This window comes from Mustelus asterias, chromosome 11 (genome assembly GCF_964213995.1).
Source record: "Mustelus asterias chromosome 11, sMusAst1.hap1.1, whole genome shotgun sequence".
In the NCBI taxonomy this organism is placed as follows: domain Eukaryota; kingdom Metazoa; phylum Chordata; class Chondrichthyes; order Carcharhiniformes; family Triakidae; genus Mustelus; species Mustelus asterias.
The window spans coordinates 25,009,696-25,037,166 of record NC_135811.1 but is presented as its reverse complement, the minus strand read 5'-3'; the positions used below and the strand labels follow the sequence as shown (position 1 = coordinate 25,037,166).

The 27,471-nt window shown below is 42.9% G+C and overlaps 1 protein-coding gene and 1 non-coding gene across 5 annotated transcripts in view; both read left to right on the top strand.

Annotated features, from left to right (window-relative positions):
- The window catches only part of casp7 (caspase 7, apoptosis-related cysteine peptidase), a 44,162-nt gene extending 18,848 nt beyond the window's left edge, over positions 1-25,314 (top strand). For 3 of the 4 annotated variants that reach the window (XM_078223270.1, XM_078223271.1, XM_078223272.1), the window contains exons 3-7: positions 16,346-16,494; positions 17,231-17,359; positions 19,785-19,960; positions 22,343-22,478; positions 24,630-25,314. In XM_078223270.1, coding sequence (XP_078079396.1) covers positions 16,346-16,494; positions 17,231-17,359; positions 19,785-19,960; positions 22,343-22,478; positions 24,630-24,862 — 823 coding nt within the window. In that variant the 3' untranslated portion in view covers positions 24,863-25,314. Of the gene's footprint in view, positions 1-5,704; positions 5,751-16,345; positions 16,495-17,230; positions 17,360-19,784; positions 19,961-22,342; positions 22,479-24,629 lie in introns of those variants that run through there. The other variant, XM_078223273.1, reaches the window with a different exon arrangement.
- LOC144501084 (U2 spliceosomal RNA) lies at positions 6,261-6,459 on the top strand. The gene has a single exon (XR_013499054.1). It is a non-coding gene; the product is annotated as a U2 spliceosomal RNA (small nuclear RNA).
- Positions 25,315-27,471: the final 2,157 nt, after the last annotated feature.

Sequence of the window (27,471 nt, the reverse complement as noted above, 5' to 3'; positions counted from 1 at the left end):
AATTTTGTGTCACATTTAATGACACTTTTAGCCCCTCAGATAATACAGTATTAAATTTTTTTAAAGTACAAGAAAATTTAGATTTTGTCATTCAATTTCCATGATTTGTACTGGGTATTATTTTTCAATTAATGTTTAAAGTGAGCAGGATTTTCAATGGCCAGGGCTTTGTTGTGGGATTCTGAACCCACACTGTCGGTCTCAAATCTGAAGTCAGAAAGCCTGCAGTGTGTGGGAAATGGTCACTCAATGGGGTGATTTGGTCAGTTAATAGCTAGAGTTCGGGCTCGCTGTGACTAAGAGTGGTGGGTGGCCTCTCAAAGCGGGAGGACCAACAGAAAGCCCCCCCCCCTCCCCCGCCACCCTCCAAATTTTTCAAATTGAAAATAAAAAATGGCCGTAGCAGCCAGGCCACCAGAGTGGCAAGGAAGACCTCAAAGCCTGCTGGGGGTGCTGCTCTTCAGTAGGCCCCCTAGAGGCAAAGTGGAAAATCCCAGTCAGCCTCTAACGATTGGCCTTAAAGTGGCCACTAACTAGGTCAGTTCGCTGTCTTCCTCTTGTTGTAGCCCTGCCGCCACTCCCCACCTGTGGCCTCGTGGTATAGGCCACTTGAACTGGTAAACCACAAACCTAGAGCAATGCTATGGGATCCCTGGCTTGAATCCCAACACGGTAGATGGTTTCAATACAAAAATTAACTCTGTGGCAGACATTGGGGAGTCAAAAACTCCCAACCCCATTCCATTCTGCCTCTGGACAAAAATGCCTGTCTGGAAGGGGTGGCGGGTGGGGGGGAATTGGGATGGAGTCAGGGAATCAGCACGCTGGATAATGGTGTTATTTTTAGTGTTCGCACACCTCTGTTTCCAACTCCAACGGAGGCTTAAAAGAATGTTTCTGTAAAAGGACATTTATTTAGTTTCAAATCCCTGCTTCAGCCCTGAAATGTAGAATCATTGTAGTTCCCATGTCTTCTCTATTTCTAATGAAGGAAAGCACAAATTCACCTGAATTAGTGGAATTAGTAGTATAATTTTATTGACGGACTTGGTGTACATCAGTTGGGTCTAGTTGACAGGTGACTTCTGCATCAGAAGGTTGTGGTGGGCCCAAGCACTTCATTTGTGCTAACACTCAATGTTAGTAGAGTAGCAGTGCTGCCTGGTACCCATTTGTTGTCTTTTAAATGACATGTTATAGTGTAAACCTGCTAGTCAGTTGAAGGAAACACTGGAGATCACAGCAGGGAGCTATTAAAAGAGATGAGGAAATCCTTCCCTCAGTCAAAAGGGCCCAACAATCTTGAATCACCTTTTTGCTGTTTGATAAATTTGCTACTGACTGTTTTTGGCTACCTAATGGCCACTCCATTATCTAAAGTATTTCTAAGATTGAATTAGATTGACTCCCTTGTCAATCAGGGATCTAAGGGTCCAGAGGATAAGGAGAGTGGAGGTGAAACCACAATCGTATCAGCCATGATCGTATTGAATGATGGAACAAACTCAAGGGGCTGAATGGTTGGCTCCTACTTTGTATGTTCGTATGTTTGTTCGTCAATCTAATTGTATGAAGGCCTTTGTGACATTCCTGTTGTGGGTTAAGGTGCTGGATATAAGGTGCTTTTCCATGTATTGACTGACATTCAGATGGCTGCCTTTTAAGAATTTCTTTCCTACCTCATAAGAATCAGCTAAAGATTTTGAGAGCAACCGTTTGGTTTAGAAAAACAAAGCTGCAAACTATGCTGTGGCACTAAGTGGCATTTGAGGTTTGGAAGATGATCATTAACAAAGAGCTTCTCAGATGTATTGATTGTGAAGTAGCTTTTGCCTCCCGAAAAATTAGGCTTTCAGTCAACAGAGTTTGATTTGCTGTCTACTTCTGGTATTCCCCAACCTGTGCACAATAACAAGAACTTCCTTCTGCAAAGAGTGTCACTCCCACAGCCTGCCACGGAGTGGGTTTTTTGGATCCAGTTACTTTGAGCTTAAGAAATCCTTCTCTCTGACAACATTTTGGTGTCCAGCTGTAGATGGACAAAACAAAATGGCTTTCTGAAGGAAATCGGTGTCCCAGCAGCCTGGCACTGCAATATGCTTAAATTATAAAAACAGACCGTGACAGCAATCTGCAATTTTCAGTGGAAATTTTTTTTTTTGTAAAATTTTGGGAAGCTGTTAATAATGACGGCAAGGTGGCACTGCTGCCTCAATTCCAACCTTGGGTGACTGTCTGTCTGTGTGGAGTTTGCATGTTCTCCCCGTGTCTGCGTGAGTTTCCTCCGGGTGCTCCGGTTTCCTCCCACACTCCAAAGATGTGAGGGTTAGGTGGATTGGCCACGCTAAATTGCCCCTTAGTGTCAGGGGGATTAGCAGAGTAAATAACGTGGTGTTATGGGGATAGGGCCTGGGTGGGATTATCATTGCAATAAGAATTCTAACCAGGTATTTAATAAAACTCTACTGACGTAGGGTATGGGGAAACTGTTTCACATTTAGGACAGAATTTAATGCCCGGCCCTGTGGCAAGTTTGGCAAATGCAGACCCCTGCCACCTTCCCACCATTGCCCCGATTAAAGTCTACGGCGGTGCCAACTGAAGCCCCTAAGAGGGGGTGACCAAAACTGAACACCACATTCCAGATGTTGATTCTTCCTGATTGCAGCAAGGCATTTTTAAGTGCTTTGCTCTAACCTCCTGAACAGATTCGAGCATTTTCCCTACGATAGATGTTGAGCTAACTGGCCTGTAATTCCCTGCTTTCTGTCTCCCTCCTTTCTTGAACAGAGGAATTGCATTTGCTACTTCCTAATCCGATGGGACCATTCCAGAATCTAGGGAATTTTGGAAAATTACAACCGATGCATCTGTTAACTCTGCAACCAGTTCTTTTAAGAGCTTAGGATGCAGGCCATCAGGTCCTGGGCATTTATCAGACTTTAGTTCCAATAGTTCTTCAATGGTGCATACAATTTCCCCTACTTGTGACTTCTTCAGCATTCATTCTCATTTTTGAGGTACACTTTCATAACTTTTAACTGTTATTTCCTGCCTTAAGGCTATTTCTGTTTAACAGAATACGGTGATGTTTAGGAATATCCATTGCTAATGTAACTGCTGAATGATGCAATGTTTCGAAAGCTGACAGTTGCAGTCTCTCTAAAATGGAGCCATTATGCCTCCCAATCCCTATTTAACTTCTCCGTTTTGTATAATACGAAAGGACTTTGATCATTCTATAACTTGTTTTGGAGCTATTCCTGTAATTGATGTAAAATTGATGCTTGGCAATGTACAGCTGGTGAAAAGGCTTTATTTTTCCCCAAGGACATTGGCCCAAATGTTAGAGATGAATTCTACTTTTTGGTCAGGATTTTGACAGGGTGGCCTGCAGATGCTGTTGCAACAAGCCACCTGCAAGGGGCGCTGACTCCTCAATAGAGTCACAGAAGCATAGAATGCTACGGTGCAGAAGGAGGCCATTTGGCCCATCGAGTCTGCACCGACCACAATCCCACCCAGGCCCTATCCCCACAACCACATGCATGTACCCTAGCCAGTCCCCCTGGCACTAAGGGGCAATTTAGCGTGGCCAATAGACCTAATCCTCACATCGTTGGAGTGTGGGAAGAAACCGGAGCATTCGGAGGAAACCCATGCAGACACGGGGAGAATGTGCAAACTCCACACACACTGATCCAAGCCGGGAATCGAACCCCGGGTCCCTGGCGCTATGAGGCAGCAGTGCTAACGACTGTGCCACCATACTGCGGCGCGGGGGGGAGGGGGGCACCTCAAGATGGTTAAATTGTCCCACACTGCCTCCAGGAACCTGGAGACCAGCTAGAAAACTCCAGTCAGCTTCCTTCAATAGGCCTTAATAGCCGTTCAATTATCTTAACTCTGCTCCACATCCTCCCCAAACTCCCCACAGCCCCAGTGTTCCATCTGGGAGAATGGTCTGATAAAAGGATGAACAGGGAACCGGCATGCCTGAAACCCCATGCCTACCCTGCTCTGGGCCCAGCACCTGCAGCAGCTGAGAATCCCATCCTTGTGACTGATTCCATATCTTCATTTAATCCAAACTCACCACCGCCCCCCCTGCCCTAACCCCAAACCCCGAACATTAAGATGGACGGCACAGTGGCACAGTGGTTAGCACTGCTGACTCACAGCTCCAGGGCCCTGGGTTCGATTCCTGGCTTGGATCGCTGTCTGTGCAGAGTCTGCACATTCTCCCCGTGTCTGCGTGGGTTTCCTCCAGGTGCTCTGGTTTCCTCCCACAGTTCAAAGATGTGCGGGTTAGGTGGATTGGCCATGCTAAATTGCCCCTTCGTGTCAGGGGTCTGAATAAGGTAAATGTATGGGGATAGGGCCTGGGTGGGATTGTGGTCGGTGCAGACTCGATGGGCCGAATGGCCTCCTTCTGCACTGTAGGATTCTATGATTCTATATTAACCCATGGGTACACATCTCAAGCTAGGGGTCAAACAGTCTTGGGAATAAATGGGAGACACTGAGGGGGAAAATTCAATGATTAGCTTGCCTTTATCACACTTTACCTGAGACCTTTTGACTGAGGACTGGTCTGTGGGATTGTCAGGACCAAAGAGAAACAATATTAAAATGGACAAATTGATGAATATCCATACGCTGTACCACGATTAGTAGACCACAAGACCATTGTAATGTGTTGTGTGGGATCAGTTTGTTTAGTTGAAGCACTACTGTGATGTTGCAATGTGGTCATTTACTCTGCGTCATTAATAATTTGACTTTGACAACTTGTTGCTACCGGAGGTAAAACTGCCAACAGTGACAAAATGGCAAAGTAAGGGTCGCATTCAATTGATAACTCGGAATCTGCCTGGGCTGCCTTGAAATGTATTGCCAAACAAGAAAACTGTGTTTGCGATTCAGTCCTTCATTTCTTCCTTCTCACCATAACCTCATCCAGAAATGCACATGCAGAAATATTTGACTGATGTGATTACGTAAAATGTATTATCAAGAAGTTTTATTTTATTTATTAGTGTCACAAGTAGGCTTACATTAACACTGCAATGAAATTACTGTGGCAATCCCCTAGTCGCCACACTCCGGCGCCTGTTCAGGGGCACTGAGGGAGAATTTAGCATGGCCAATGCACCTAACCAGCATGTATTTTGGAGTGTGGGAGGAAACCGGAGCACCCGGAGGAAACCCATGCAGACACGGGGAGAACGTGCAGACTCCGTACAGACAGTGATTCAAGCCGGGAATCGAATCCGGGATTCCTGGCGATGTGAGGCAGTAGTGCTAGCCATGTGCCACCATAAGACCATAAGACATAGGAGCGGAAGTAAGGCCATTCGGCCCATCGAGTCCACTCCACCATTCAATCATGGTTGATTTCAACTCCATTTACCCGCTCTCTCCCCATAGCCCTTAATTCCTCGAGAAATCAAGAATTTATCAATTTCTGTCTTGAAGACGCTCAACTTCTCGGCCTCCACAGCCCTCTGTGGCAATGAATTCCACAGACCTACCACTCTCTGGCTGAAGAAATTTCTCCTCATCTCTGTCCTCATGCTGTCCTATTTTCACAGCCCGGTAAAGATACAAAGTTTACACGTATATTAATCATGATGTTGTGTTAGGGTGGATTAATGCTGGGTGTGCCTTTAGATGAAAAGCAGTGTACACTTCAAACTTGGGTTTTCCCCCCCGCAGCAAGTGAAATATTTGATCAAACGTCTATTACAGTAAGTAGACAATTACGAAGCAGGAAGTTGGGCAGTAATTTAATTCCGGAGATGTCTCTGGATTTGTTGTTTTTGTTTTACTGACTCCAGATAGTTGTAAAAATAATATGCGCACTTCTTTATGTGCTCACTACTGAATTAAAATAGCCTTAATGCACAGTTTTATTGGCGTGGCCAAGCAGCGTAAATGATGTAGTCTGACATTTATGACATGCATGCATATAATCACTCTTGTATCAGCAGATCTGCCCCGGGTGAATTCATCCGCATGCACAGGCTCTTCCCTCAAAATAATCTCCCCCTTCAATAAAGTAAGCCCTCTGCCCCCCCAAAAAAAACGTCCTACCCTATCGCTGTATCGTATTTCTAATAGTGCGACTGCTAGATTCCCAACCCTGAAACTGAGAGTAAGTGCCCGCTTACTGAGCTGTGCCTGAACCTGAATCAGAATGAATGCGACTCTGATCGAGAATTGCAGCAAAGGATAGGTGCAGCTGTGTCTGTTGCATGATCACTTCTCGGCCTTTTGGCTAAGATGAAGTGTAGTATCGACATGCTGTGCTTGGTTGAAGTCATTAGGTTACACTTTAGCTTCATTTGAAGCAATTTTTAAAAGCGGCATCTTGGCCTTTTGGCTAAGATGCAAATGAGATCAAGCCTTGGAGGAGGAGCTATGCCTACTCCAATCAGCTTGGATCATGTAGATCAAACCCAATAAAGGAGTCTAACAACGCCAGGTTAAAGTCCAACAGGTTTGTTTGGTAGCAAACGCCACTAGCTTTCGGAGCGCTGCTCCTTCGTCAGATGGAGTGGAAATCTGCTCCACTCCATCTGACGAAGGAGCAGCGCTCCAAAAGCTAGTGGCGTTTGCTACCAAATAAACCTGTTGGACTTTAACCTGGTGTTGTTAGACTCCTTACTGTGTTTACCCCAGTCCAACGCCGGTATTTCCACATCACGATCAAACCCAAGACAGATGGTGAGAGCCCTGTCTTGTCAGCTTGGATCGGGAATGTCTCAACATGTTGAAACTCTGAATTGGACTTGATTTGATTGAATTGGAATAAAAACAAAAAAAAATACATCAGCCTATGGCCATGTTGTAAATTAAATCCTTTTTAACAAAGCCAGTGCTGCACATTGCGTTTATTACTTTGCTATAGACTGTGTTATGAGGTATCCCGTAAAAGCATCTACTAGTTTTTCTGTAACTTGAATTCACCCATTCAGAGCAAAGGCCTCCCTCACACATCCTCAACATTTTAACAAACTGGATTTTATCATCATCACAGATTTGATGTGTTTCCAGTTGTTACTTCAAATTCAAAAAAGAAGAAAGACTTGCATTTATATAGCACCTTTCATAACCCCTAGACAAGTTAAAGCACTTTAGAGCCCATAACATACATGATGACGTAGCCACTGTTGCAATGTCGGAAACACAACAGACTCTGCACAGACAGTGACCCAAGCCGGGAATCGAACCTGGGTCCCTGGCACTGTGAGGCAACAGTGTTAACCACTGTGCCACCGTGCATATAGTTTAACATCTCATCCAGAAGATGGCACCTTTGACAGTACAGCATTCCCTCAGTATTGTGCAGGAACATCAACCTTGAGTTTTGTGCTCAAGCCCTAGAGTGGGACTTGACCCCAGAAATCTTGTGTTGCAGAAACCAGAGTGATACCAACTGAACCAGGCCAACACCAGTATGCAGACCTGCCACTCTGGTTTAAAGCTATGTTTTTCTTCATTTAGTTTTCCCTTAAAAATTCTCCCCTCCCCTGTTCTTTTTTGCATTAACAAGTCAGAACTTGCAGGTTTATAAGTCTGAAACAAGCGAATGAGCAGAGTTAAGATGGAGACTTCCATTGCAAAATCTACTCGATGGTAAATATCTTCAGCCCCGTTTAAACTTGTCAGAAAATCTGTAATTACCATATTAACCTGTTGAACAACAAATAAACAAAATATGATGGCTATAGATTTTTAAAAGAGCAGTTAAGGCAGCCCAGTTGTGTCAAAGTTAATGCGCATTGAAGTAAGGGGAGAGTGGACATTTGGATAGATGTATTGGAGGGCAGGAAGAGTAGTGAGTAACTAACTAAAGAATTGAGTAAAACAAAAACACAGCAGGGAGAAGCAATGAGCCAGTGTTTGCAGTGATGCTCGCTGCTGATCTGGAAGAAAATCTCACCAAGATATCTAGCCATCTCTCCAGTAAGGGGACTTTACTGTGCAACATTCTTTATTGTTGATTCCCTCTGTGGAGCTGCAATGATGTCAGTCAAGCTGTCCAAGCAGCCAATCACATTAAAGAGAATCACGATGGCCTAGTGATATTATCACTAAACTATTATTCCAGGAACTCAGCCAATGTTCTGGGGACACGCGTTCAAACCCTGCCATGGCAAGTGGTGGAATTTGAATTCAATAAAACATATCTAGAATTAGGAATCTACTAATGACCATGAAGCCATTGTCGATTGTTGGAAAAACCCATCTGTTTCACGAATGTCCCTCAGGGAAGGAAATCTGCCTTCCTTACCTGGTTTGAATTGAATTGAATTCAGAAATTCAATTTTAAAAATCTGGAATTAAGAATCTACTGATGACCGTTGTCGATTGTCGGAAAAATCATTCTGGTTCACTAATGTCCTTTAGGGAAGGAAATCTGCCTTCCTTATCTGGTCTGGCCTACATGTGACTCCAGAACCACAGCAATCTGCTTGACTCTCAACTGCCCTCAGCAAAGGCAACTAGGGATGGGCAATAAATGCTGGCCAGCCGGCAATGCCCATGTCCCACGAATAAAAAAAAACACCAAATAGGAAATGAAAAGTACTAAAGTCAAACCACTTTTGAACAATTTTACACAACAAAAGGATGAAAATTGCATCATGCACATGGGGTGAAGATAAATGGCAAAATGTTTTTGAAAAACGTTTCTCAACATTATAAATTTATTTTTTTAAATGTAGAAATTAATCATAATGGAGACATGTAACACTCCACAAGTATGAAATTATATTTTCAGAATTATTACTGAGATCATCATTTAAAAACTCAGTCACCTGATTTAACAGGGTATAACTTTTAACCAGATTTCTAACCGGAATGTGAGAATGGAAAAGGCAAAGGTTTCCCCACATCAACTGGTTGCAATGATTGCTGGCACTGCAAGTGGGGTGGGGGAGCATTTCAGCTTGTAGCAGAGAGTTTCCTAAATTACAACAGTGACTACATTCTCATATATTTTATGGGCTGCAAAGCGCTTTGACTTGTATAGGGACTATGGAAGGTGCTATATAAATGCAAGTCTTTTTCTTTTAATGATTTCCACCTTAATTAGCCCAAGTGCTATTTCCTGAAGAAGATGTGCTCCGTATCAGAGGAGTTATGATGGTAAACATTAACCAACTAAAACTCTCTCAAAAATCAGGAAAAGTACTGTGGACGCTTGAAATATCAAAAAGCATACTGTTTCTTAACAAACAAACTTAACGATAATCAAGCAATTAAAATCTACTTTAATGGATTCGCATTGTACACCATTGCCATGTACATAATCTTGAATATAATGGCAATATTTGACCCATATTAGAAGTAGTTTTTTTTAAATTGAAAAGAAACATTTGCCACACTGTATATTCCTTTTCAGTGGAGCCTAACAAAGGACAATGTCTTTGGCTGGGATCCTGAGGGGCTGAAAACCGGCAGGAAACCCCCTTCAGCTCTGTGGGGGAGACCCAAAAGAATCAAGTAAATTTCCGAGACGTTTAGAGGTTACAGCTAGGCTTTTCCCGCGAGTGAGGTTCCTGGTGGTGTAAGACCCACCCACTTACGTGACAACAAGAAGTTCATGCGTGCCAAAGATTTTTAGCATAGATTGGGAGTGTTTGATTACCAACAGAAATACAGAGGCTAAAGTATATATATTTGAATAAGTCAGAGGCCCGAAGCCCCTCACGCCACCTGCACCAGTGTGAGCAGTGGCTGCTGGCAACAACAGACCCACCCAGGATCATTGTGGGACTGCAGACCAAAGGCAGGGGTCACAGGTGGAGTTTGGGCAAGAGGGGATGAGGAGGTGGTTCAGAGGTAAGGGAGGGGTATCGCTTTCAATGCCTGACTACGTGGAATACCCCAGGAGGCAAATGCAATAGGGTTTGCTGGTGACCTTCCTTGGGCAGGAAAGCCACAAGGCCTCCATTTTATCCCCTAGCCAGATGTGTTGTGAGCTGGGGGAAAATTGGTGCCATTTGACTCATGAATGTTCATAAATGAATGTCCTTCAATGCAGGAGGCTAGAGATCCCACGTTAGATCCTTCCCACCTCTGAATTAATTGGTGGGAGTTGTGCTGGTGCCAGGAGACTGAAGTAGGGCCTCACCCCCAATTAAATGGGTCCGGCCACCATCTTACCCAGCGTGATGGGCTGCATTGAATGATTAAAAGTCAGGTCATTTGTTCTCCACTGGGTATTTTTGTGTGTCTTGAGTCTATCTTAATGAGTTCAGTTGTTGAATTCATTTTGGATCTGCACTATTGATCTGCTGCTAAATTTATTCTGCTAACTGTTGATACGTGAACTTCCTTTACAGTAATATGAAGCAATAATATTTACTTTGTGCTTTAGCGGATTTGCAGTGCACACTGTTGCAATGCCGAGGCAACCTTCCAAAAGGTTGAACTGTTGATTATGATGTGTCCAGAAATAAATCTGTGCAATTAGTAAGCTTGAGTATTTTAACTGCGATGGGGCATAACTTTGGGCATGCAGCAACACAAGACATTATTATCTGCTTTTTGTTTCATCTGGGCCTTCCATGGACAATCCTTGTTTTGAATGGGTCAAGAGGCTAATTTCAAATAGTTCCTTGTTAAACCCATTTATCATGTCTGATATTAGAATTTAAAACTTTTCCACTTGGCAATAGGCAGGAAATAAAATGCAGGAAAAAAATAGACAATATACCCATGGGAAGTGTAAATCTAGAACTTGGGAGATTCCAAGTGATTTCTGGGCTCTACCTCAGAAGAATCCTTTGTTTTCTCTTTTGAGAATACAGCACTAAATGTTTATGCAAATAGTTTGAATGTTAAAACTTGTCATAATTTTGGATCATGCTTTTATGTCAACAGGATATTCATGCAGGTCAAAGATCTCTAGCACACACTGGGGACATTTGACTATACTCTCAGGCAGTGCATTCCGGATCCTAACCACGTGTTGCGAGAAGAAAAGGTTTTCCTCATGGCACCTCTGGTTCTTTTCCCAATCATCTTAAATCTGTGTCCTTTGTTTCTGAACCTTCTGTCAACAGAAACAGTTTCACTCAATCTATTCTGTCCAGACCATTCATGATTTTGAGCAACCTTTTCTTCTTAAGGAGAACAGTCCAACTTTGTTAATCTGTTCATGCAACTGACATCTCTCATCCCCAGAACCATGTTCATGAATCTTTTCTTCACCTTCTCCAATGCTTGCACATCCTTCCTAAATTGTGATGGTCATAATTGGATACAATACTCCATTTACAATAGAACCAGTGTTTTGTAAAGATTGCCATAACTTCCTACCTTTCTATTTGTAAGACCCTGGATCTGGTATGCCTCTTTCTCAATCTGCCCTGCCACCTTCAATGATTTTTACATATATGGGTTTCTCTGCTCCTGCAACCGCTTTTAGAATTGTATCTGTTTATATGGTCTCCCCTCCTCCTTCCTAACAAAATGTATCATTTCACACTTCCCTGCAACAAATTTCAACTTGCCAATTCCAACAGTCCTTCTATGTCTTCTTGAAGTCTTTCACTATCCTTCTCACAGTTAGCCATATTTCCACATTTTGTACCATCTGAAAATTTTGAGATTGTATCCTGCACACTCAGTTCTCAGATATCATTTCTCAAGTACATGACAACAATTTGGTGCTTGCAAGAATGCACCCTAACCTTCTTAAATATCTGGATTGGTGAAGTAATTAAACATTCGGATGGAATATTTGATTGCATGTTTTTTCTTCGGCTATCTAACAGACAAAACAAGTTATTAATATCCAAATAAAGTCGTCAAATATGTAGTTTGTTTCTGATATGTGGAGTGTGTGTGACTTCAGACTGTCTTGCACACTCGCTGGTATTCGAGCGACAATAAAATCAGATTGTGATGTGTGTGTGTGCCGCACTTGAGCATCTGTTGATTTGTGAAAAATAATATTAAACCAGCTTGTGGGTTAGAAATGGTAAGCAAATGTTTCAAATACAAATGTGTCACTGGTAATTTATACCACCAAGAATATTATTAATAATTGTTCCTTATCCCCAATGCTGCTTGTAACTATGCAATTGTGGTCAGGAATGACAACTCTATCTACCTATATCTCTTAACCTATTGTTGGGGATAGTAGGCTGAAAATACTAGGTGCTCATTTTGCTGTTAATTGTGCAGCAGTCTGCCTCTTCCCTGACTGCATCCCAAATGTGGAGGTGCCGGTGTTGGACTGGGGTAAACACAGTAAGAAGCCTCACAACACCAGGTTAAAGTCCAACAGGTTTATTTGGTAGCACAAGCCACTAGCTTTCAGAGCGCTGCTCCTTCATCAGGTGAGTGGGAGTTCTGTTCACAAACTGTGAACAGAACGCCCACTCACCTGATGAAGGGGCAGCACTCCGAAAGCTAGTGGCTTGTGCTACCAAATAAACCTGTTGGACTTTAACCTGGTGTTGTGAGACTTATTGTGCATCCCAAATCCCAGGGCTAGGATCCTTTTGCATCGCAAATCCCAGGGCTAGGATCGTTTTGCATCGCAAATCCCAGGGCTAGGATCGTTTGCACAGAGTGAGGAGTTGACCGCACGCTTCACAGCATTTATTGTGCATCTTCCTTCCAGGGTGCCAATGAATTTTCAGTGACATAGAACATAGAAAAACTAGAGCACAAACAGGCCCTTCGGCCCACAAGTTGCGCCGGTCATGTCCCTACCTACCTAGGCCTATATATAGGCTTACCTATAACCCTCAATCCTATTAAGTCCCATGTACTCATCCAGAAGTGTCTTAAAAGACCCTATCGAGTTTGCCTCCATCACCATTGACGGCAGCCGATTCCACTCACCCACCACCCTCTGAGTGAAAAACTTACCCCTGACATCTCCTCTGTACCTACTCCCCAGCACCTTAAACCTGTGTCCTCTCGTAGCAGCCATTTCAGTCCTGGGAAAAAGCCTCTGAGAATCCACCCGATCTTTACCTCTCAACATCTTGTACACCTCTATCAGGTCACCTCTCATCCTTTGGCTCTCCAAGGAGAAAAGACCGAGCTCCCTCAACCCATCCTCATAAGGCATGCCAACCAATCCAGGCAACATCCTTGTAAATCTCCTCTGTACCATTTCAATAAGTTCTACATCCTTCCTGTAAATAGAACATAGAAAAACTACATCTTGCTATCCCATCTGGTGAGCAAACAATTCCAGATAAAGGAATGTGGAACTTTGATTTTTTTTTAACCCTTAATTTTATAGTTGCCATTAGGAATCTGGCATGTTGGTTTCCTTTATTTGAGGGGTTTATTCTAAAGTATGATGAAGGTGTCCTTTGTTCACAGAATCATGGAATCTACAGTGCACATCGAGCCTGCGCCAACAACAATCCCACACAGGTCCTATCCCCGTAACCCCACGTATTTACCCTCCCAATCCCCCCGACACTAAGAGGCAATTTATCATGGCCAGTCAACCTATTCCACACATCTTTGGACTGTGGGAGGAAACCAGAGCACCCGAAGGAAACCCACGCAGACACAGGGAGGATGTGCAAATTCCATACACAGTCACCCGAGGCCAGAATTCAACCTGGGTCCCTGATGTTGTGAGGCAGCAGTGCGAACAACTGTGCCACCATGCCGCCTTGATGAGGCAAGATTTCTGACAGCTGACAACATCCTCCAAATCTCACATCCTCTTCTGACATATGATCATAAAGGCTGGATGGCCACAAGGAGCCCATTTCCACTCGCAACAAAATTTCACAATCTTAGCCAAGAGGGAGCTCACCTGATGAAGGAGCAGCGCTCTGAAACCTCAGAATACCAAATAAACCTGTTGGACTTTAACCTGGTGTTGTGAGACTTCTTACTGTGCCCACCCCAGTCCAACGTCGGCATCTCCACACCAAGGGAAGAGACCTGGCAGAACCGGGCCCTGCCCCAAATTCTAACTCGCCTTTAACACTGAACAATGCCTCTGTTTTCCCAGCTCCAGAAAACATGCATCTCGTGAGTCCAGTGCACATTTTCCTCTCCAGCTTCATGTCGTCATTCAAAAAAATAAAATTTTGAACAAATCAAAAAGGGTTGTTAATGCAAGCAGTCGTTAACACAGCTGGCACAAATAACCTTAGCAAAAGCAATTAAAAATAAAAGACCTAATTTGATGTAGCAGTCTACATCTTGGTAAACGCTGAATAATCTTGATTTTCCTTTTATAAAAAAATGCCGGGAAAGCAAAGTTGAAGGATTGTGAGCCACAGCCTGAAGAGTAATTGAACTCTAATCTCACCTGGTTTTACTGACTAGCTATCTCACTTTCTTATCCTTAATGGTGGAAAGCTCTATTTTAGCAGCAGAATCATTTAATCGGCATTATATGAAACATAAAGGCCTTTATAAAACAGTGCAGCATCCCACTTTCTGTAAACAATGCTACGAGAAATCCTCCTGACCTCAGTTGAATTTCCAGCCGCAGAGTGGTTAATGTACTGAAGGCGGATTCACGAACCAAAATTGGAATGGAAAATAGAGCTTTTCTGGAGTTGCCGATTAAAATTAGAAATTTTCTTTCCCCGCATGACAATGTTCGGATGGAGATAGCACCAGTTCTGTCTTTTTACTGCCCCGTTCCACAAACCTCTATGCACTGCACTCTTGGGCCAAGCAACTCAAGTTTCTGCTAGTGAAAATGTGGAAAATATGTTGAAGGACTTAATTCCCTCAACGAGAATCCATCGAGAGATTGGCTTTTTGTGTCCAACAGTTTAAAGAAGGATACTGGCCCAGACAGAATTTATGGGCTTTTATATTGCCCCTGATCAGGGTATTTTTTTAATGTTAGGGGTGGGTGTTTTCCTATATTCAGAGTGATAGTCCCAATTTAAATATTTCTGGCAGCAAGGGTTTTGTGAATTTATAAATAAGGAACATTATTTATTATCAGACACTTGCCCTAGAAGTATCAAAATGCAGCATCACATTCACTCATCTCATCTACTCTATCTCTCAGACACATATTCAGAAATAAACAATGCAGTTGCAATTTATGATTGTCCTCGGATTCTTTTGTTGCAGGCCTGTAATTTCTTAAATGAGTTGATATTTTACGTGAAGGTCTCGTAAAACACAGGATTTTTGTTTAGCTGCAAAGCATCCTGTAGTTGTCTTTCCAGGAGGTTGGTTCTCATGTGAACTTGGAAGTTGGAACACTTTGGGGAGAGCTCTTCTGGGAACCTTCCACCTCCAGGGTATTGCTGGTTATTACATTGACTGCTTGGATTTCGTGCACGTTCATCAATTGAATTTTGGTGGAATCTGGTAGATTTCTCTCTGAGCAACTTCTTGCCACATTTTTAATGTAGACCGCAAATGGCTTCTTCACCATGTGACTTGTGCAAGTTCAAAGTCCTCTTTTTCATAATGGTGTACTGAGTACGCATCCTGTGTGGTAGTTTGACACATTAAAAGTTGCCCAGTCTAGACTGAATGAGAGACCATCTCAATACCATGGAATGTCGATGGGTATCCATTCACAATCATCTAATACACGTCAGGTTTCAATGTTTCTTTTGTCAGTGGTGAAACAGAAGATAAGCCAGCTGGAATGCAAAAGTCTTTTGATGATGGTCCATCCTTAATGTGAGTTCTCCCGATGCCTGTGCGTGTCCATATTTGGTTAGGTAGTAGACTGAGACTTGGGGATGTCTGGAGGTCAGAAAACAAAAGGCCATATGAAAAGACTCTGTGGCCAGAGTTTTACCAGCACGCCCGCCCCGATTCCGGGGGCAGGCAAGGCTCGGAGAACGGCATTCTCCATTGGCCTCGGGCGGGATCATACGAACTTCAGGCGGATGTGCCGGTAAAATTCCGCCCACTTTGTGTTCAAAGTGTTTAAAACATTGACTGAAAGTTCATAATATGCTGAAGATGACAATACAAACAATTACTTTGAAAATACCGTAATCAAGTCAGCCATTTCCTGTTGCTTTCTGCCAACCTCGTTCATCTGGGCTTCCCTAAGGAAAATTACAGGTGGCTGCCAACTAGAGATGAATATTCATGAGTGATAACACTTTGTCTCAAGACATGCAGATTTGGGGTACTTTCCAAAATGAGAAAGTTGAACTGGAGAAGCATGGTCCGGGTTGGTTACATTCCACAGGAGCAGTTAGACATTACAAAGATCTTTCAGACCCCATTCTACTCGTGCGCAATGACAAACTAGATCATTTAGCTTTGAAGAGGAGCTGTAAGAATTGAATCTTATCGTAATAATTTACATATATGACAATCTGTATTTTTTCTTTTATTTTCCATGTAGCAAGAAAAAAAAAGATGAACAAGGACAGGATACTGAGATATCTGATTGTCACACGCGAGTTGTTGCACCCACATTCCTGTATAACATGAACTTCAAACGAGTAGGGAAATGCATTATTATCAATAATAAGAATTTTGATGACAAAACAGGTACTGTACCACCTTCATGACTCTCTATTTTGTGGCTACTGTGATATACTTGCTAAACTGCATCGACCGGTTTTGAGCAAATCTTCCCTGCAACAATGCATTTTTTTTGGCCTAAGTAGTTTCAAGAAGCAGTAATGTACACTGTGAAAACAAACCTATCTCTCTGACCATGCATCTCAATCTCTCCTCTTCTCTCCAAAAGAAATAGCTTTCAGCAGTGCAGACGCCAAGCTAACGTGTTATAATTTTGGGCTAATGAGTGCAGCCAGTGAGCAGCACGGCTAGCACTGGCTGCATGCAGCAGTCATTCACGTGAGCGGGCAGGATGCAGTGGGCATGCTGTATGCATCACATTGAAAGAACAGGGGTTAATTGGCATCGCGATGCCCATCTTCAGGGTCTATCCAATTTGACCATGTTTTCTAGAAATACGGCTGATTTAGTGGGCGGAATTCTCCAGCAGTTCTGGCCAGCGGGATTTTCTGGTCCCGCTGCAGTGAACGGAGATTTGGCTGAGCGCCAAATTCTCCACTTGCGGCGGGGCGAGAACGGCTGGAAAATTCTGGCCTTAAAGCCATGCCCTTCCCCCAAACCACACTTAACTTAAAGACAAAAGCTAGAAAACCAGACACATACTGGCAACAACCTTTCAGTTAATGGTTTATAATTTTGCTGACTGAAGTAACTCTGGAAAAGGATTATATCAACTGTTCTGACCTTATATTGTTTGTTCCAGAAATGAATGTGCGTAACGGCACTGACATTGATGCTGGGAATCTGTTCACTTGTTTTAGCTCTTTGGGTTTCAACGTTGTTGTTTTAAATGATCAGACTTGTTCTCAAATGGAGAGGACACTGCAAGATGGTGAGTAAGTGTTTAAATAAAATGGTCTAGATTAATTAAACTGTAATCTCTATCTTAGAACACAATCCCTACAGTGCAGAAGGAGGCCATTGAGCCCATCGAGCCAGCACCTAGGCCATATCCCCGTACGTTTACGTTGCTAATCCCCCTGACACTAAGGGACAATTTAGCATGGCCAATCAACCTAACCTGCACATCTTTGGAGTGTGGGAGGAAACCGGAGCACCCGGAGGAAACCCACGCAGACATGGGGAGAACTTACAAACGCTACGCACAGGCAGTCACCCAAGGCCGGAATTAAACCCGGGTCCCTGGACCTGTGAGGCAGCAGTGCGAAGTACTGTGTCGCTGGTGCTTATCTTTCTTGCAATAATACGATGTTTTGTAACTGTTTTAGATGTTAAACCTCATATCCTAAATATGATATTGATATTCCAATCTATTCTAGAACTTTTTTGAAAAATACGTCCTTGCTAAGATTGTATGATTGTTTTTTAGAAAATGCAAAGTCTGTAATGACAGATGTGCTGAAAGCCGCGAGTCGTCTTTGATGACAGAAATACATATTTCTTTTATCTCTTCGTCATACCCAAACCAAACAAAATAGTTTGCCAAATACTTTCCCCCAAAGCATTATAAATAGGGATAAATGAGCTCATCTCCACTGGGACGCAAATGGAAATGACACTGAAAATTGGTTCAGGGGGAAAAATTGGTAAATGTTCAGATCACGGTGTACAAATATATTTTTGAAAAGTGTAGGTATGTTGGATAAGGACAGGTTGGAGTGCGGCTGTTGATGTGCGCTGTCCAATCACACACTTGTGGCCGTTTTTTAAAGAATCTGATGATTCCTGGTGTCCAGCCCACAGCCAGCATGAATCAGGTCACCCAGCCGAGAAGGGCAAGGAAAGGAGAAGGAGAATGGTCCTCAGGTGGAGAATTTACAGAAATGAAGGAATGTTGAAGTTGAACTAACTTATATCAAACCTTGGTTAGGCCGCATTTGTGGAGTATTGCTTGCAGTTCTGGTTTCCACACTACCAGAAGGACGTGGAAGCTTTGGAGAGGGTGCAAAGAAGGTTCACCAGGATGTTGTCTGGTCTCGAGGGTGTTGACTATGAGGAGAGGTTGAATAAACTAGGATTGTTTTCACTGGAAAGATGGAGGCTGAGGGGATACCTGATAGAGGTCTACAAAATTGTGCGAGGCATACACAGGGTGGATAGTCGGAGGCTTTTTCCCAGGGTGGAATTACAAGGGGGCACAGGTTCAAGGTGAGAGGGAGAAAGTTTAAGGGACGTGTGGGGGGAAGAGCTTTTCACGCAGAGAGTGGTGGGTGCCTGGAATGCACTGCCAGAGGAGATGCTGGAAGCAGGCACATTGGTGACATTTAAGAGGCATCTGGATGGGTATATAAATAGAGGGATATGGATCAAGTAAGGGCAGAAGGTTTTTTCTTTAGTTTAGTGAGGGCATCATGATTGGCACGGGCTTGGGGGGCCGAAGGGGATGTTCCTGTGCTGTACTTTTCTTTGTTCTAATTACATACATTTAACACGTTACAATTATTGAAAGAAGTTGTGTAACAACAATTCCGTTTTGAGCCAGTGAAAAAGTGGATGGCAGGCATTATAACAAAATCACGTGCATAATATCAATAAATGCATTTTTAACCAAAAGACCAGGGCATAGGACTCATCAACATTAAGAGCATTCAAATGGTTATTGGATAAACATATGGATGATATTGGAATAGTGTAGATTAGAGGGGCTTTAGATTGGTTCCACTGGTCGGCGCAACATCGAGGGCCGAAGGGCCTGTACTGCGCTGTTATGTTCTATAAAGTGACACACAAATATTGCTCATATTCCTTCAGCTTAAATACATAGTACTCCTTCAGCTCAAAAGAAGTGTGTATTTGGTTACGGTGCTGTCATTGTCTGCAAATGTCTGCTTTGATGGCCTTCTAAAGGATATAGCAGTTGTCCTGTCCTTGTCAAAGAAAAATAAAATTACGGCCCTCTAAGCCTACACTGACCATGCTGCTCGACTTAACTAAAACCCACTACTCTTCCGGGAACCATATCCCTCCATTCCCATCCTATTCATGTATTTGTCAAGACACCCCTTAAAAGTCACTACCGTATCTGCTTCCACTACCTCCCCCGGCAGCGAGTTCCAGGCACCCACCACCCTCTGTGTAAAAAAAAAAAACTTGCTGCAAATAGACGACTGCAGTAAAGAGATTCTGGTGCTGGAGTGGGTCCTGATAAGCAAATACTTCTATTGGTTTAATTTTGAGTAATTCAACTCTTTAATTCTATACTATCAATGTGAACACACAGGAAGATCTTTGAATCTAAAGAATACATTACCTCTGGAATGCCACAATTTTGTATTTAAATATTGTCACGTTTTTAGTTTCTCAGGAAAATCACACCAACAATGCGTGTTTTGCGTGCATCCTCTTAAGCCATGGTGACGAAGGCATGATCTATGGCACAGACGGAGCAATGCCGATAAAGCGACTCACTTCTCTCTTTCGAGGGGATATGTGCAAGACTCTGGTGGGGAAACCAAAACTCTTTTTCATTCAGGTAACATGATCATCCCGGATTTTGCTTTGATAATGGATATGCTCAGAAAATTTTCAGGGATCAGCTTGAGGAATCTTGCACTCTGCCTAGAAGTGGGGCGTTATTTTTTTTAAAAAGGGTAGATTTTTTTCACCTCCAGTACCTGAGTGATATTTCCCAAAAGAATATACAGAAAGAGTTTTAAAGTTTTTATTTATTAGTCACAAGTAAGGCTTACATTAACACTGCAATGAAGTTACTGTGTAATTCCCCTAGTTGCCACAATCCAGCACTTGTTTGGGTCAATGCACCTAAGCAGCACGTCTTTCAGAATGCGGGAGGAAACCGGAGCACCTGGAGGAAACCCACACAGACACAGGGAGAATGTGCAAACTGCACACAGACAGTGACCCTAGCCGGGAATAGAACCCCGGTCCCTGGCGCTGTGAGGCAGCAGTGCTAACCACCGTGCCACCGTACTGCCCCTTCCAGAATATCTCAAGATTTCCCAGTTTCAGTCATTGGCTCTGGGCCTGTAGTAGATGCAGGACCCAGTGTTCACATTGGAATGAAGCAGAAGGGCACATTCTCAGACCTCCCCAATTTCCTCTAAACCTGCACATTCACTACTTTAATGAATGAGTATTCCCCAAGTGCAAAGGACAGATGTGTCAAGGGTCCACTTTCCTTCATTGTTGTATGGTGGATTTTTAAGGATGAGAATTTTTTCCAATCTGTGCCTTCCACTTCTCTGTAGTTCAGGTTTGCAATTGTCTCTGGTGCCCAGGCTCATGAACCCTCACTCACCTTCCCACAGCTCGCACTAGTGAGCTGCAGTTGCCCATTTGCAGCAAGCATAGAAGATAAACAACCAGTCATTGGAGGAGCAGCGGGCAGGTGAATAGTGCCGCCTGAGCATCACAGGATGCAGGAGCAGCAGCTGCTGGCCAAAACACATCCAAGCGACAATGGCAGCGGACTTTTGGGCAGTCGCGGTCCACCTGGCTGTGGCCATCACCCTGATGGAGCTGTCTCAGAAAGGCACAAAGGAGTGAGTGGGGGTAGGGGAGTTGAATCATGGAGGCCATTCGGCCCATTGAGTTTGCACCGACCACAATCCCACCCAGGCCCTATTCCCATAACCCCACATATTTACCCTGCTAGGGTCAATTTATCATGGCCAATCAACCTAACCCGCACATCTTTGGACTGTGGGAGGAAACCGGAGCACTCGGAGGAAACTCACGCAGACATGGGGAGAATTTGCAAACCCCACACAGACAGTGATCCGAGGCCGGAAGTGAACCGGGTCCCTCGCACTGAGGCAGCAGTGTTAACCACGGTGCCATCGTGCCACCCCCGAAGAGGGGTTACTGAGGTAATTGGGAGGAAGGGTTGTTCAGAGAGTTGGAAGAAAGGGTTGCTGAGGAGGTGGGAGGAAGGAGTTGTGAAGAAGGTTTGTTGAGGGAGTGAGTTGGCGGGGGGGGGGGGAGGTTTCTGAAGGTGAGTTGCTGATTGTTTCTGTGGGAGGGCAGTTAAAACAGCTACATTCCTTTCAAATGTACCAATAAGAGTACAGTGAATGTAGAATATTAAGTGCAACATCTGCATCCAATGATAACAACCTGGCGTCAAACTGTTGTCCCTTTTGAAACCTGTTTGTTTTCAACTTTTCCAAAACTTTAGTTACAAAATAATAAAAAAAATATTTTTTGGAATGTGGATTGGCAAGGTCAGAATTTGGCTATCCCTAATTTTGCTCGGCCATTGCAGAGTCAGCCACAAGTGTGGGTCTGGAGTCACAGGCCAAACCAGATAACAATGGCAGATCTCCTTCCCTTAAGGACATTAATGAACCTGATGGATTTCTGTGATATCAACAATGGTTTCATGGTCATTAGACTTTTAATTCTAGATTTTTATTGATTTGAAATTCCATCATAGGTGGGATTCGAACCCATGGTTCCCAGAGCATTGCCCTGAGTCTCTGGATTACTAGACCAGTGACAATATCACTATGGCACCGTCTCCCTACCTGTCAGGGTGTGAAAACAATTGGTAAAGAGGTCAGCTCCTGGATAAATTTTTTTAAAAACCTTTCAAGATATACTTATTGGTGTCAAAAGCAAAATACTGCAAATGCTGGAAATCTGAAATAAAAACAGAAAATGCTGCAAGTACTCAGCAGATCTGGCACTTCCTGTGGAGAGAGAAACAGTTAACATTTCCAACAGGTGATCTTGTCAGTGCAGACTCGATGGGCCAAAGGGCCTCTTCTGCACTGTATGGTTCTATGAATGCAATCAAATGGTAACTCCAGCCTTAAGTGTATGTGTTCCAATATTTGTACCTTGTTCAATTGCATTTCATATACCTAAACACTCTTATTCTGACTTGTCTCAGGCTTGTAGAGGTTCAGAATTTGATCAAGGAATACAGACCGATTCGGGTCCTACTGGTGATGTAGAAACAGATGCAAATCCTCGACACAAAATCCCAGTAGAAGCTGACTTCTTATACGCCTACTCCACTGTACCAGGTAATGTAAAGATAATAGCCACCAATGCATTCTATTTTCATGTTTATCGAGTAAATTATATTGGAATCTTTCAAAAAGAACGGTAACATTTTTCCTCACAATTCTTCACAGTATATTTTGACCTGATCTGAAGGGTGGAAGTCCCACCTTCAGTCAATTAATGCTCGTTGGAGCCTTAACCGCCTGCAGGGAAGCTAGTACCGGTGGTGATGTGGAAACTGCAAAATCTGAAAAATCCTGGCCTTTGTTTTGAGCTTTGAAAGTATGGCTCGTTGGGCACGGTCAGTATTTTGCCTGTTAGAAACAGCCAAAGCGATGTGCTGTTTGATAGCATCCACCTGTCACCTGGGCGGCACAGTGGTTAGCACTGCTAGCCCTGGCACAGCGCCAGGGACTCGCGTTCAATTCCGGCCTCGGGTCACTGTCTATGTGGAGTTTGCACATTCTCCCCCTGTCTGCGTGGGATTCCTCCCAGTCCAAAGATGTGCGGGTTAGATTGATTGGCCATGCTAAATTGCCCCTTAGTGTCAGGGGGATTAGCGGCTAAATAAGTGGAGTTTTGGAAATAGGGACTGGGTGGGATTGTGGTCGGTGCAAACTCGATGGGCTGAATGGCCCCTTTCTGCACTGTAGGGATTCTATGTCATTGGGAATTCCGCCTACATACCTGGCATCACACTGGCACTCTGATTCACAAACCACATTACTTATTGATGAGATAGATGATGTCTTTTTTTTTATTAATTGGCAGTGGACTGAGGTTGGTAGAGGAATTGCCATGGAGAATGCACCAGGGAACAGTTAACTGCCAAGCTTTGGTTTAAATTCAAATCAGGCAAATCGCCTCTCATTGGTCGAAATGGCTTCACCATGCGGAATGAACCAAATAATGACGGTCTCCATAGGATCTTGGAATGGAGAATTGCCACTTTGCTGCTATACAGTCGCAACACATGTGAAACGGCTGGCTTCCCCTGTTGTTCAGATTTTTGAAGCATCCTAATCTTGGGTAGACTATAGACTGGGCACTTTACATGTCTGAAAGTGATGGTTTTAGGTCCACTCATGAGTTTGTGCAATACACAGCGAGCACAGTAGGCATATGGCTGGTGGCCCTATTTACAAGGTTGCCGGTGAGGCCAATCTTAGTGCGTGGAAACTTAGGTGTCCCAGAGAAGATAGGATCGACAGTAGCAGAGAACCCAATTGCAGATATCTCAATCAGTACATTGAGCAAAGGGAGCTGAATTTATTGCTCCATTTTGGAGGTGAATTTGAGCACAGAATGGAGCTCCTTAAGCTGTGTAAGGTAATTCTTACATGCAGCTACAGAGTGCAGTAACTACAAGAGTGATCTTCTCCACTAACAGGATGCTGCTGTCAAGCCAAACAGACATTCTGCCTCTCTCACCAATGAGTAATGTGGTCTATGAATATCTGTGTCCGTTAGATGCCAGGTATGTAGACCATGTGGATGGTATCAAACAGCATGTCCCTTTGGCTGTTCACAACATGCAAAGTAATGATCGTACTCAACCAGACCTTGCTTCCAAAACCTAGTGTTCAATTTAAGATGTGACTCTGCAATTGGACAGCATTTATTAAACAATCCTGATTATGCTACTAACAACCAATTTAATTAGTTGGAGTCACAGTATGGCTCATTTATGCGTGCCAGAAGCTACATATATTCACACACAGGAGCCTGTCTTTTGCAAACAAAAAGAACAGGCCACACACATTGTTCCTTTTTAAACTCAAGAAATGCTTCGGGGACCGTTGTTACTTGGCTCACTCCACATGGTAAAGCCATTCCGACCAATGAGAGGCAATTTGCTTGATTTGAATTTAAACCAAACTTGACAGTTAACTATCCTCTGGTGCATTCTCCATGGCAATTTTTCTACCAATCTGAGTCCACCTGCCAATCAATCAGCACCCTATTCTCATGCAGTATAAATTGTATTCCCTTTGAGGTTTGGTATTCTTGCGAATTTGTCCTGATGGATACAAGTCAAAAAGCTTTGACAGCATCTCTCTTTGTTTAGCTTGACTGAAGTTCTATAGTACTAAGCAACTGACTGTTTGAACAATTGTGTCCTTGTTCAGCACATATTTGAGAACTATAAAATGCGATGTCTGTCATTGCAGGCTACTACTCGTGGAGGAATCCAGGCAAGGGTTCCTGGTTTGCACAGGCCCTTTGCAATGCCTTCAAAGAATATGGTAAAGAATTTGAGATAATGCAGATCCTAACCAGAGTCAACTACATGGTGGCCATGCACTTTGAATCTTGGTCGGAAGATCCCCGATTCAGTGAGAAGAAGCAGATCCCCTGCATTGTCTCCATGTTGACTAAAGAACTTTACTTTAAAAAGAAATAAAGCACAACATCTCAGTTTACATTTCAGGGAAGTTTTGAATTGTAAGGTTTTTAAGTTGCTCTTTAGGTCAGACTTTCGAGTGGAGATTTAGAATTGAGCTGAAGCAAGCCGCAGATTTCAGAAAAACCATTAGCTATCTCTTTATTTGATCATCTTCTTGTGGTTCATACTCTGGAGGATAAAGACGGTAATGAACTATCTGCTCTGATATTGTCTGGATCAGTTTACAACGCAGTTTATAAGTGGTTTCACTGTAAAATTGCAAAATGCAAAGTATGACTGATTATCAATTTGTCACTCATTTGTTATGACTCCTCGTTAAGGTAACCTTTACAAAGCTTGTTTTTATAACCTCGGCAGTGTGGATTTCAGTACAGTTTGCATCATGAGCTATGAATTTTAAACTTAAAAACCTGTTAATCAAATATACTTGGTTTATGTTTCCCGATCAACTTTTGGGCCAGGGTCTGTTTTTTTAAAAAAATACTTCATATATCTTACTAATGTGCACCAGTTTTTAGCAAAAGCAATTTCTTTTTTTCTCAGTTCCTTTCTTCCTGGCACGATACATCACGACTCATTCTCTACAATAAGCAAATAATGCAGTATATCCTACACTATTTATGTAACCAAAGTTGATGTATTTTTAAAACTTAATTTGTCAAACTCTTGTACTTGGGGTTGATTGCGTGACTTGTAGGAAACGGTCGAGGTATTTTTCTTGGCATACTTTTCATTGACTTTGAACATTTCTCAATGGATTTTCCTGAACTTCTCATCGAATGGAATTTGGACCATTTTAACAAAAATTTAGCCTAATTTTCTCTGAACGGGTAGTTTCCTATTGGACAAGGAATGCATATACAAGTTGGTGTTCTATGTAGCATTTGCCTCCTTGGTAAATACAAAAAGCGGCAAACTCCTCTGTTGTCTCATGTTGGAAGTATCTAGTACAGAATGTTCAAATTATTTGCTTACAATGCAACAGTCCATTTACTTTTTAAAAAAAAAACAACCATTGTGTGAAGAGTTTTGAACTAATTGTTAAGGATGTGTATAAGTATTAAAAGCTAGGAAACGTGACAGGAAATAAATGATTTACCTGGTTACTGGCAATGAATGACAGGGCTAGATCTCTGAGCAGTACATATTTAATGTTCAGCCTGTAATCATGACTTTAAGCTTGTTCACTTGACCTGACCACTTTAGATTCAATGAGTAATTTCAATCTGCTAGATCAAAGCTATGAGTGTTGCTGTTGTAGCTGATTGCCACAATCTGAGTATACAGCTGTTAATGCTCAGCCATAATCTTGCTTGGAAATCTCATTAGGGGAACCTATTTTCCTCCAGTGTTCCATGTCATTACTGAGGCAATGGAGATATTATAAAAACTTAAATAATGGCTGTGTATTTTCGAGTTCACTGGTGGTTCTGGCACCGATAATTTCTTTCTCCTCCACCAGAGGTAGCCTGTATTGTTAGATTAAACAGAAGTATTAGCCATCCACTGAATTTGGAGCTCTGTTTAATTTGCATTTGTCAGTATTTACCTTGTATCATTATTTATAGGCCATTTTTAATTATAAGCCAGCAGAAATGGCCTTTTTAATTATAGGCCAGTATGTAAATTGCAATCACTTTTTAGGATTTCATTTACAAATACAAAAACCAAAAGTATCATGTTGCCATCAGAAACTGCGACAGGCTGGATTTCTGACCACTGCCTGTAAAGTAACGAAGGACCATCCAGACTCTCAACTTTGGCTCTGTCCTCTCTCCACAGATGCTGTCAGACCTATTGAAAGTTTCCAGCATTTTCTGTTTTTGTTTCAGATTCCAGCATCCACAATAATTTGCTTGTAGTATCATAGAATCCCTGCCGCGATGAAGAGGCCAGTCAGCCCATGCCCTGACAGAGTATCTTATCCAAGCCCTCTTTCCTGCCCTATCCCTGTAACCCCACACGTTTACCATGGCTAATCTATCTAACCTGGACATCTTGGGACACTAAGGGGCAATTTACCATTTAAAATGACAGCTCAGACTTTTCAGAGGGGAAAGTCTACAGAAAATGATACAGCACAAAAAGAGGCCATTTGGTCCATTGTGCCTCTGGATAGCTTGGTCAAAGAGCCAGCAATGAGTCTACTCCCCTGTATTTTCTCTGTAGAGATACACAATTTTTTTCCTTCCTAACCATATATCCATTTTTTTTTTACAAAAAGAGTTATTATTGAATCTGCATTCATCACTGATCGCAACTCGCTGTGTTGTCTTTTCCTCCGCTTTTTTCCAATTACTTTAAATCTGAGTGCTCTGGTTACTGACACTTGTGTCCCTGAAAGCAGCTTCCTCTTACTTATTCTATCAAAAACCTTCAAGATCTTGAACACCTCTTTTGAATCTCATCTTAAACCTCTGGTCTAAGGAAAATAACCTCCATTTCTCTAGTCGTCTTCTCCCAAACCACATCGGGATTACTGAAAAAGGACAAATAAACAAGTTCCGCGTCAGATTCCTTCCCCTCAATAGACTATCTGCCCAACTTGTGCTCACTCCCATCCCAGAACCTTCAGGCCCATGATGTGCAGAAGCTATCCAACATGG